Source organism: Lepus europaeus, chromosome X (assembly GCF_033115175.1).
Source record: "Lepus europaeus isolate LE1 chromosome X, mLepTim1.pri, whole genome shotgun sequence".
NCBI classification, from domain to species: domain Eukaryota; kingdom Metazoa; phylum Chordata; class Mammalia; order Lagomorpha; family Leporidae; genus Lepus; species Lepus europaeus.
The window spans coordinates 126875442-126887976 of record NC_084850.1 but is presented as its reverse complement, the minus strand read 5'-3'; the positions used below and the strand labels follow the sequence as shown (position 1 = coordinate 126887976).

At 42.1% G+C, this 12535-nt stretch overlaps 1 protein-coding gene across 1 annotated transcript in view; it reads left to right on the top strand.

The window, feature by feature from the left end:
- SMS (spermine synthase) overlaps window positions 1-12535 on the top strand; it is a 49798-nt gene that overhangs the window by 29097 nt on the left and 8166 nt on the right. Inside the window, exons 5-8 of the mRNA XM_062183796.1 lie at window positions 467-642; window positions 2627-2781; window positions 4969-5058; window positions 12002-12116. Of these exons, the coding sequence (XP_062039780.1) occupies window positions 467-642; window positions 2627-2781; window positions 4969-5058; window positions 12002-12116 (536 nt within the window). The remainder of the gene's footprint in view (window positions 1-466; window positions 643-2626; window positions 2782-4968; window positions 5059-12001; window positions 12117-12535) is intronic.

Genomic DNA, 12535 nt, shown 5'->3' with positions numbered 1-12535 from the left:
GAGACAGAGAGAAATCGTTCATCCACTGGTTTACTCTCCACATCCTTGCAGCTGGTGCAGCTGGGCCAGAACATCTCCTATCCAGGTCTGCCAGGTGGGTGGCAGAGACCCAACTACTTGAACTGTCATCTGCTGCCTCCTAGGGTGTACATGAACAGGAAGCTGGACTTGGAAATGGAGCTGGGACCTGAACCCAAGCATTCTGGTAGAGGATGCGGGCACCCCGAGCGGTGTCTTAACTGCTGCACTGAGAAGTTTCTGAAACAGTGTACTGCTATTCACAAAGGTTGTTCACATGAGGTGTAGCCACGAGGTTATAAAACTAAAATCCCGAACTTTGAATTCATTTTGTGCTCTTAGGATTGTGCCTGCAGTTAGCTATCACTCTTTCACCCCCTCTTTTCCCAGGTCCACTTGTAAGGCAGTGTTGTAGTAAGGCCTCATTCCTATTGCCCTCTTTTTCCAGATTGCCGCCCATCGTTCGAGGAGGGGCCATTGACAGATACTGGCCCACCGCTGATGGGCGCCTGGTTGAGTATGACATAGATGAAGTGGTGTATGACGAAGACTCGCCTTATCAGAACATTAAAATTCTACACTCGAAACAATTTGGAAACATTCTCATCCTCAGTGGGGATGTTAGTAAGTATTCCATCCCTGCCCTAATGCATCACTGGGTGGCAGTGTGTTTTCCAGACAGGTACTTCCATTGTCTAGGTTTGTATTTGACATTGCTGTTGTTTGAGATGCACATTTTCTGGGCTTTCATGTAAACTTTGTCTTGGCATAGCTTTTTCTTAGTAGTAACATTGCAGAAGAAAGTGCCATTGCTTATTTAAATACTTCTTTTCATATGGAAAGAGTCAAACCTAAGCAGACCAGCTAGCATCATAAAGAAACCAAGAACTCACCTCAGTTAGGTTGCTATGGTTTCACCTAAACCCCAGGCCACTTTGTCTCCTGTTATTTTGAAGCAACCCTCAGATAGATTATTACATTGGTTGAGATGAAGTTGAGTTTTCACTAGTCAGCATGTCAGAACATTCTGAGGACTTCATTTTCTTCCCAATGACTGCTGTCCATTTGTATTTTGTCAGATGAGCAGTGTTGAAAGTTACTTAGCCACACTGTGGACAGTCTTTTTTTTTTTTTAAACTTTTATTTAATGAATATAAATTTCCAAAGTACAGCTTATGGGTTACAATGGCTTCCCCCCCCCCATAACTTCCCTCCCACCCGCAACCCTCCCCTTTCCCGCTCCCTCTCCCCTTCCATTAACATCAAGATTTCCACAGTTTGCCCCCATATAGCAACACAAAGTGAAAAAAATATTGTTGGAGTACTAGTTATAGCATTAAATAACAGTGTACAGCACATTAATGACAGAGATCCTACATGATATTTTTTTAAAACAATGATTACTTTTCTATGTAATTTCCAATTTAACACCAAGTTTTTTTTTTCATTTTCAATTATCTTTATATACAGAAGATCGATTCAGTATATACTAAGTAAAGATTTCATCAGTTTGCACCCACACAGAAACACAAAGTGTAAAAATACTGTTTCAGTACTAGCTATATCATTACTTCACATTGTACAAACCATTAACGACAGATCCCACATGGGATGTAAATACACAGTGACTCTTGATGTTGACCCAACAATTTGTTCATGGTGTCAGTAATCTCCCTAGGCTCTAGTCATGAGTTGCCAAGGCTATGGAAGCCTTTAGGGTTTGCCGACTTTGATCTTATTCCGATAGGGTCATAGTCAAAGTGGAAGTTCTCTCCTCCCTTCAGAGAAAGGTACCTCCTACCTTGATGGCCCCGTTCTTTCTACTGGGATCTCACTCGCTGAGATCTTTCATTTAGGTCTTTTTTTTTTTCCAGAGTGCCTTGGCTTTCCATGCCTAAAATACTCTCATAGGCTCTTCAGCCAGATCCAAATGCCTTAAGGGCTGATTCTGAGGCCAGAGTGCTATTTAGGACATCTGCCATTCTATGAGTCTGCTGTGTCTCCCACTTCCCATGTTGGATCCTTTTCTCCCTTTTTGATTCTATCAGTTAGTATTAGCAGACACTAGTCTTGTTTGTGTGATCCCTTTAACTCTTAGATCTATCAGTGTGATCAATTGTGAACTGAAATTGATCACATGGACTAGTGAGATGGCATTGGTACATGCCACCCTGATGGGATTGTATTGGAATCCCCTGGCATGTTTCTAACTCCACCATTTAGGGCAAGTCCAATTGAGCATGTCCCCAATTGTACATCTCCTCCCTCTCTTTTTCTCATTCTTATATTTAACAGGGATCACTTTTCAGTTAAAATTTAAACACCTAAGAATAATTGTGTGTTAATTACAGAGTTCAACCACTAGTACTAGAACAAAAAAAATACTAAAAAGGATAAAGTATTACATTGTACATCAACAGTCAGGACAAGGGCTGATCAAGTCACTATTTGTCATAGTGTCCATTTCACTTGCTGTGGACAGTCTTTTAAGATGGATGAAAGGCTTGTATTTGAGGTTACAGCCCTGCACTACCTAGTGTGCTGAGAGCTCAGGGGGTTTGTGTGTGTGAGTGGAGTTGCCATCTTGGGTCTCTGTTTTTCCCTCTAGACTTGGCGGAGAGTGATTTGGCGTATACCCGGGCCATCATGGGCAGTGGCAAAGAAGATTATACTGGCAAAGATGTACTGATCCTGGGAGGTGGAGATGGAGGCATACTATGTGAAATAGTCAAACTGAAACCAAAGATGGTCACTATGGTGGAGATATCCTTTGTTGTATAAGACAGCAAGTTCACTGGGCTTCTTTGTGTCTTTTTACAAAACATTTTTATTGGAATACAGTGTACATGCCAAGAGCTTTTGTGTCTAAGGCTCAAATTAATGCTAGAGTACACAAATATGCTATGTACACTCACTTAAGAAAAACATTTCAAGGTGGGCACCTGGCACACCATTAACATTAAGATCTGCCTGGGACACTCTTAGCCCATATCCGAGAACCTGGGTTTGAGTCCCGGCTCCATTTCCAATTCTAGCTCCCTGCGGCTATGCACGCTGGGAGGCAGCGGATGATGACTTCTGTAGTTGAGTCGCTGCTACCCAACTGGGAGATGAAGCTTGCGTTCCTGCTTTCAGCCTGGCCAGGCCCTGGCTGTTGTGCACATTTGAGTAGTGAACCCGCATATGGATGGTCTCTCTTTCCCTTTCCGTGTCTCTATATGTGTATCTACCTTTCAAAAAACTAAACATTACAAAAGAAAAGGTTTCAGTTTACTACCAGTAGCCTTTTATGTGGCCACAAAGAAATAGCCAGTCATGTAGTTGAGAATAAAAGAGCAAGTGACTTTGATATCATGTTTACTCTCAGCAGTTGCTAAAATTGCTTTCTTAAGCACCTCCCCAAATTGGGATCAACATACAGCGTCCACCCTATATATCCTTGGACTCTCATCCAGGGGTTCAAACAATCATGGATTGAAAATATCTTAAAGAACCCCTGGTGGATAGCCTAGTGATTAAGACGTCCATGTCCCATGCCTGGAGTGTATCAGTTCAGTTCTAGCTCTGGCTCCTGATTCTAGCTTCCTGCTAATGCCAGCATTGTGGGTGGTAGCTTAACCTGCTGTGCCACAATGCTGGGAAAGGTTTCTTTTTCTTCTTTTTTTTTAAGTTTATTTATTTGAAAGTCAGAGTTTCACAGAGAGAGAGGAAGAGGTCTTCCATCCGATGGTTCACTCCCCAAATGGCTGCAATGGCTGGAACTGCGCTGTTCCGAAGCCAGGAGCCAGGAGCTTCTTCCGGGTCTCCCACATGGGTGCAGGGGCCCAAGGACTTGGGCCATCTTCTACTGTTTTCCCAGGCCATAGCAGAGAGCTGGATCGGAAGTGGAGCAGCGGGTCTCAGACTGGCGCCCATATGGGATACCAGCGCTTTAGGACAGGGCATTAACCCACTGCGCCACAGCGCCAGCCCCAAGGGGATGGTTTCTAAAACAAGATACAATAAATATAAGCCATAGAGGAAACTTACTGACACAAATGACTACTTTGAAATAAATTCTGGACCAGGGCAGGCATTTGGCAGAGTGGTTAAAACACTTGAGATGCTTATGCCCCTTATCCGAGTGCCTAGCTTTGAGTTCCAGTTTTGCTCCTGCTTGCAGCTTCCTGCTAATGCACACTCTGAGAGGCAGAAGATGATGGCTCGAGTCGTTGGGTCCTTGCTAACCTGGGAGACCTGCATTGAGTTCCAGGCTCCTGGTGTTGGCCTGGTCCTGTGCAGCCACTGTGAGTATTTGAAGCATGAACCAGTGGATGGAAGATCTTTCTCCATGTCTCTCTGCCTCTCAAATAACTTTTTAGTAATTAGAAAATACTCAGGCCGGTGCCGCGGCTCAATAGGCTAATCCCTGTGGCGCCGGCACACCAAGTTCTAGTCCTGGTTGCTCCTCTTCCAGTCCAGCTCTCTGCTGTGGCCCGGGAAGGCAGTGGAGGATGGCCCAAGTCCTTGGGCCCTGCACCTGCATGGGAGATCAGGAGGAGCACCTGGCTTCTGGCTTTGGATCAGCGCAGTGCGCCAGCCTTAGCAACCATTGGGGGGTGAACCAACAGAAAAGGAAGACCTTTCTCACTGTCCACTCTGCCTGTCAAAAAAAAAAAAAAAAAAGAAAAGGAAATACTCAAAAAATTTGCATCTTTCCATCGTGTTTATTCCTTAATACAGTTTAACAACTATTTGCATTTTATTAGATATTATAAATAATGTAGAGGTGATTTAAAGTATATAAGTTGCATGTATACACTATGCTATTTTTTTTTATGAGATTTTGGTATCCACAAGGGATCTTGGGCAAAATGTATTATAAAACCTCTGTGTTAACTTTTTTTTTTTAAAGTGGTACTGTTTCAGAGTTCTTTGACATGTCCAAATTCTCCTTAACCATTTTTGTACATTGACCAAATGGTGATTGATGGATGCAAGAAATACATGAGAAAAACGTGTGGTGATGTTTTAGACAATCTTAATGGAGACTGCTATCAGGTAATTATATTTTCTGGTAACAGATTTTTATGTCAGTTGGTGATATAATTGATATGTTATTAATTGGAATTGTGCCTTAAAACAGCTTTCAGTATAATGATGAAGATAAATGGCTTGTCTTTTCATGCATGTTATAGTTATGTTTTTATTTACTATGGAGGTGTCCAGGTAATAAGGAAACTGCCAACTCCAGATGTCTGAATTGAATAGCCTTACATTTTCTAGGAAAGATGTCATGTGCCTTCTTATGACCTGGTCCCACCATTGTGTCTGTATTCCGAGTAATCTCTTTGAGTTTTGTTCTTTCAGAAGGAATTTGGATATTTAATTGGTAGGTATATATAATTAAAATGTTTGGGGTAGGAATAATTACTTCCTGCTAATGAGCAATTAGTTTCTCTCCTAAGTTCTACTGTGCCTTAAAGTTGACCAGTAATTACATTGTGTGCGGTATGCTTTGTATTGTATTTTGGGAATGTATGTGTTTGGTGCTTGTCAGTGCCAGATATGCAAGCAAATGCATGTTGTGACAGAATCATACATGTATGGGGGCACTTGAAAATGTTCATGGAAATTCAATTAAAAGGTTATTTTGGTTCAAAAATCATTAAATCAATGCTTATGAGGGGTCTTAGCTCATGGAAAATGTGTATTATGAAAAATCTGCCCGGATTTCAACAATTTTTTGCACCAAAATAAGCTTACCTTGTAATTCCTTTTTTCCTTAAACTTTTTGAAGTACGTTTTTAAGTGGGAATATTTGTCATTGGCTAGGAAAGCAATCTGTAGACCTGAGAGCAGAGAGCCAACCTGAAGTCAGAGCACCAAAGGCAGATGGTGACTAACACAGTCAAGGAAAAAGGTGTGTGTGTGTGTGTGAGTGCACACGCGTGTTCTCAAGAAGTATGTATTGTAAGAATATGTGAATGAATAGCATTAAGCCAACCCATACCATGAACCCCGTAGTACAAATCCCAGCTTGAGGAATTTGGTGCATCTTCCCCCTTCTCTCTGGAACAGCACAGCCACCAGAGGGAGCCTGGAAAATTCTTTTGAGGCTGAGAGTTCTCCCTTAGCTGTCAAGACATGGAGTGGCTGGCTGGCTGGCTGGCTGGTTTTGTGTGTGTGTGTGTGTGTGTATAGGGGGGGAATGGTCCTTGTCTGTGCGATCAGGAAATACTGGTCCGCCTGCCCTGGGGGCATGCAAGCCCCTTAACCATTAAAGTAGATAGCAGGTTTTTGCAACTGTTCATTATATGATAAACAATTATTCTGCTTAACATTTTTTAGAATAGTAAATATTCTGTGCCCCTCTATTTGTTTTATGATTAGAATAACCTTAGTAGAATGAAGTTAGTACATCAAGAAAACTAAAAATTTTTGTATGTACATACTTTCTAAATAAAAGTCTAGTAACTTATAAAGAATTCTGTACTATACCTAAGTAGAATTTAGCTCAGAAATGTACAGATGTGAGTTTTAAGAGATCTGGCAATGTAATGTATTATATGAATGAACTGAAGGAGAAACAGAACGAGTATTTGGTACAGCAGTTGATACCTCTTGGGACACCCTCATATCCTCTGAAATAGTTTTTTTTTTTTTTTTTTGACAGGCAGAGTGGATAGTGAGAGACAGAGAGAAAGGTCTTCCTTGTTGCCGTTGGTTCACCCTCCAATGGCCGCTGCGGCCGGCGCATCGCACTGATCCGAAGCCAGGAGCCAGGTGCTTCTCCTGGTCTCCCATGCGGGTGCAGGGCCCAAGGACTTGGGCCATCCTCCACTGCCTTCCCGGGCCATAGCAGAGAACTGGCCTGGAAGAGGGGCAACCGGGGTAGAATCCGGCACCCCAACCGGGACTAGAACCCGGTGTGCCGGCGCCGCAAGGTGGAGGATTAACCTGTTAAGCCACGGCGCCGGCTTGAAATAGTTTTTTTTTTTAAAGGAGAGACAATAATAACAAAGAATTTTTTAAAAAATATATTTAGTTATTTGAATGTCGAGTTATACACAGAGAGGAGAGGCAGAGAGAGAGAGAGGTCTTCTATCCGCTGGTTCACTCCCCAATTTGCCACAGCGGCCGGAGCTGTGCTGATCCGAATCCAGGAGCCAGGAGCTTCTTCTGGGTCTCCCATGTGGGTACAGGGACTCAAGGACTTGGGGCATCTTCTACTGCTTTCCCAGGCCATAGCAGAGAGCTGGATAGGAAGTGGAACAGCCAGGACTTGAACCAGCACCCATACGGGATGCCAGCACTGCAGGCAGCGGCTTTACCCCTTATGCCACAGCACCAGCCCTCAGACAAAGAATTGAAGGATATTTAGGTAGTCATTCAATTAAAAAAAATTTTTTTTATTTGAGAGGCAGAGTTAGATTGATCTTCTATTCACTAGTTCACTCCAAAATTGGCTACAGTATCTGGTGCTGGGACAGGCTCACGCCACCAGCCTGGAGCTCTGCCTGGGTCTCCCACATGGGTTGCAGGGGCCTGGATACTCAGGTCATCTGCTGCTGCTGCTTTCCCAGGTGCATTAGCAAGGAGCTGGATAGGAGTAGAGCAGCTAAGACTTGAAGCAGTGCTCATGTTAGATGCCAGTGTTATAGGCATTGGCTTGATCTGCTGCACCATAACATTGGACCTGATAGTTAGTCATTCACAAACTACCGAAATGTATTATAATAGAAATTTAATGATAAAGCTATAGTAAGTCATAAAATACAAAACAAAGGGCAAATGCCATTTCCACTACTATTAGAAACAAGATAAAGATTCATTGCTTATTTTCACCATTGGTTTTGAGGTAGGAAAATGAAAATAGTATAAAAATTATTTATAAATGATAAAAATGTTTAGAAAATGTAAGAAAATCAGTTTACATTGTAAGCACTTGGTCAAGTGATTGGATAGGCTCAAACTTTTTACTGCTATGCTCAGTACCAGATAGTTTGGGTGGAGGTAAGAGGTGGGCAGGAAAGCCGTTCAGAGTAATGATCAAGTCTGAAATGCCTAGGAATAAACATAAGAATGGTCAGACTGATAGGAATTATGTTGTTTTCTTATTGAAAGACACCAAATAAAGTGTGAATATGTGGAGAGGCATGTTAGGTTTCTTGCATGGAAATTATAGCACAATGTTTATTTCTTCCCAGCTATGTGATTCGAATCAGAATCCCAAGCCAGTGAGTGTGAGTGTTAGAGGTTTTAAAGTTCATTTGTAAAACTGTCTAAGAGTAGCCTAGAAAACTTTAGAAATTAATCGTAGTGAAGGGAGACGTGTTAAATTTTGTTAATTTACTATAAGGTTCAGTAATGAAATAGGAAATACAATGCGGGAATAGACTGCTAGATAAGAAGAATATCACAGGAGCTTGAATACATCTGAATGTGTATTCCTACACACATACAAATAGATGGCCTAAACTGTATTTCAGTTCATCTGGGAGCAGGGTGTTTTGTTGATTCAGAAGCCATGCGGGCGTACTAGATGATCCATCTGAGTGAGAACTTGGTCATCTAAGCGTAGAAACCTTAGAAACGGGAATTTCTGTGACTTCAGCTGTAGATACAAAAACTAATGCATTGAGCAAAATTTAGAGTGTTTATTCTTGGAGTTGGGAAATGTTCTAAAGAAAGCCAAGACACTTAGACATTGTTTATGGTGTTGGGTGTCATTACCAAGCCAGAAGGCAGAGTAGACAAAAATGGTAACAAACATGACAGGGCCTTCATCCCCTGAGTAATACAAAAAGCCCTTATGACTCAAGATTTTAAAATGAGGTTAGTTCCATTTAAAGAGGGATGTAAAGGCTATGAAGTGATACTCTCAGATGAAAGTCGGCCTGTAAGAATACCACAAGGTGCTCACCTGTTTTGGTGGCCCAGGAAGTTCATGTGTTCAAGTTCAAGCTCGGAAAAATTTAGAAGGATGCTGTCCTGTGCTAGGGAAGATGAGAGGAAACAGGTGCTTGTATACACTGCTGGTTGGAACATCAGTTACTGCCAAAGCTCAAAACCAAAACAAACGTGACTTTCACCTTGGCAACCACACAGAGGCATCAGTGCAGGGAGATTTGTTAGAGCTATTCTTGTAGAGGTCAAAGCCTGGCATTGACCAGGGTAGAACATTGTTAGTGGAATAGTATTAATTTTAAAACTATATTTTAAAAATTTATTTGAGAGTCTGAGAGAGCTCCCATCTACTGGTTCACTCTCCAGATGTCCCCAATGGCAGGGGCTGTGACCAAAGTCATGAACACAGTCCAGGTCATTCATGCAGGTAGCAAGGACTTAAATTAACTGAACTGTTACCACTGCTTCTTCAGGAACCTGCCATCAAGGTGGTATAAGGAATCAACCCAGGGATTCTGATAGGAGATGCAGGCATCTTAACTGGAGTCGTAGCTGTTTAGGCCACTTGCCCTCGTATAATTAAAAATTAAAATATATATATATTCATTACTCAGAGATGTTAGGGGAAAATGTCCACATTCAGAATAATATGTGTGATCCAAGTTTCACAAAAGAATATGCAAGTGAGCATAAGAATATATGAGAAAATGGAAAAATCAGGAGCATAGCAGATAGGATTAATACCAGATTAATGTAGATTGAAGGCAGCTGCGATATTAATACTGCTGCATGTTTGTATAATTTGAATTTCTGTGATGCGTTAAGTGAAGTAAGTTATAAAACAATAGGACAATTAAATTCTTGAAAAAAATAATGGCTGTGAAGCTAAGTAAAAGAACATTCATGGAAGAAAAATGCAAGATAGATTATCTTAGGGAATTGTGGCGTACTTGATTTCTGACTTGTTATTTTTTTTTTAATATGAGTATGTTTTCTGTAATTAGAAAAATAAAAGAATATCTCCTGCCTAGTTCAGGCTGTTGCCTAGAGTTGTACGTGTCCTCAGCGAATAGCGTTAATACTCAAAGATGAGGCTGACCCCAACTTAGTTCCTGTACAGGAGTCCTTTCTTACCTGTTCAAGATATGGTCCACGTGGCTCCCTGAATCCTTGCACAGTGCTGAATCTTCTGTAAACTTTGCTTTTCCCTGTACTTATATATGTGTGCTAAAGTTTAATGAGACAATAAGAAATTATCAAGTTATAGTGAAGTAGAATAATTATGATTGTGTACTGTAATAAGATCACCAGCATTACTTACTACTCTTGCACTTTGGGGCTGTTATTCAGTAAAATAGGGGTTGTTGCACATTAGTCCTGTGACTCTGGCACCATAACAGTTGATCTGATGACAGCTACTGAGTGACTTAGGGCGAGTAGTGAATACCGCTTTGGGATGCAGCAAGATTTTGGTGTGTCATTTAACATAGGATTTATTTCTTGGATTTTTCTTAATTTTTTTAAAAAAAGGATTATTTAAAGGCAGGGTCACAGAGAGAGAAAGACAGAGACACATTGATCTGTATCTACTGGTTTATCATTTATCCCTCAAATGGCTGCAACAGCAAGGTCTGGGCCATGCCGAAGCCAGGAGCCTGGAACTCCATCTGGATCTCCCAAGTGGATGGCAGGGGCCCAAGTGCTTGGGTCATCTTCCAGTGATTTTCCCAGACACCTTAGGAGGGAGTTGGATTGGAAGTGGAGCTTCAGGGACTCCAGCTGGGACCCGCATGGGATGCCAGCATTGCAGGCGGTAGGTTAAATCGCTGCACTACAATGTCAGCCCCTTTTGAAGCTTTTATTTATATATTTGAGAGGCAAACATGGAGAAAGCTCCTATCTACTAGTTCACTCCTACATCTGGACTGTGTTGAAGCTGGGAGCCAGGATGTTGATCCAGGTCTCCCAGGAGTGTGGCAGGGATGGAAATACTTGACCCGTCTCCTGCTACTTCCCAGGAAGCAGAAGTCAGAAATGGAACCAAAACTGCAGCACAGGTACTTTGATCTGGGATGCTGGTGTCCCAAGCAGTGTCTTAACCATTAAGCTGCATGCCTGCTACTATTTCTGGAATGTTTCACTCGTTGGTTTTGGACTGTGGTTGACTGAAGGTAATGAAGCCGTGGAAAGCAGACCACAGACAGAGGCACTGCTGTATTTACTAAAGCATCTGTATGTGAATCCCAGTCCTTAACTGCCATACTCCTCTCCTCGATGACCTGAGATAGTGGATGCTATTACTTTATTATCAGCAGTATATTAGAGAAAATTGAAAAACTGGAGGTTACAGTTTAAAAAGGAGGGGCTGCCGTTGTGGCACAGCACGTTGAACTGCTGCTTGCAGCGCTGGCATCTCATGGAGCACCAATCCAGGTCCCTGCTAATGCACCTGGGGAAGCCCAAGTGCTTGGGCCCCTGCTATCCATATGGAAGGCCCAGATGGAGTTCCTGGCTCCTGGCTTCAGCTTGGCCCAGCTCTGGCTGTTGCGGCCATCTGGGGGTTGAGCCAGCAAATGGAAGATCACTCTGTCTCTCTCTACCTTGCCCATAAATAAGAATATCTTTAAAAAGTTTAGAAGGCTGAGGTGCAAAAATAAATCAGTAAACAGCCAAGTTATTTAGTGCTTAGTATAATAGAAAGATCAGAATGGAGGTAGTAGTAGGAGAAGCAGTATAGATTAGAATTCAAAGTATAAACTTGACTTTCAGATAGTTCCTTGGTATATTTCCTGGCTTATTTTTCTTATTAGGTGCCTTTGGGCAAGTTGCATCTTGTCTTGTTTGTTTCTCGGGAAAACGGGATAATACTAGTACCTTTAGGATTGTTTACATGAAGTCAGAAGATGAATCATCTCTTCCTTTTCAGCATCATAGACATGGATGAAAGTCTTTCTTGTTGCTCCTGTGACAGGTGCTGCGGATCTAAGCCCCAGCTTACAGCTTCCCTTTCTCTACTATCTGTTATTTGTCTGCTATTCGTTAATGACAACTACATGTGTTTGCTTACATGCTAAATTCCTGTTCTCTCTCGAAGGTTCTCATAGAAGATTGCATTCCGGTACTGAAGAGGTACGCCAAAGAAGGGAGAGAGTTTGACTATGTGATTAATGACTTGACAGCTGTCCCAATCTCGACTTCTCCAGAAGAAGGTAGATCCCGTTTCTGCTCTGTTGACTAAGAAACTGCACAGAAGTGTTTGTCTTGGCACCGTGTGAGGGCGAAGGGGATGTTAGAGATAGGTGACTCGATGAAGTTCATCATTCTTCAAAGGGAGTTAAACTGAGGCCCATGGCGGAAAGAGGCTGGATTTGGGTTTACTTTAACTGCTAGTCCACCACTAAATGAGTCAGTTAACTCAGTCACTTGAAACAAATGTTAATGTAAAAATGGCTCACTGAGACATTAAATTATTTTATAATTTTTTTAAAGATTGATTTATGTATTTGAAAGTCAGAGTTACACAGAGAGAGAAGGAAAGGCAGAGAGAGAGAGAAAAGTCTTCCATCCACTGGTTCACTCTCCAATTGGCCGCAACGGCCGGAGCTGTGCCAATCCGAAGCCAGGAGCT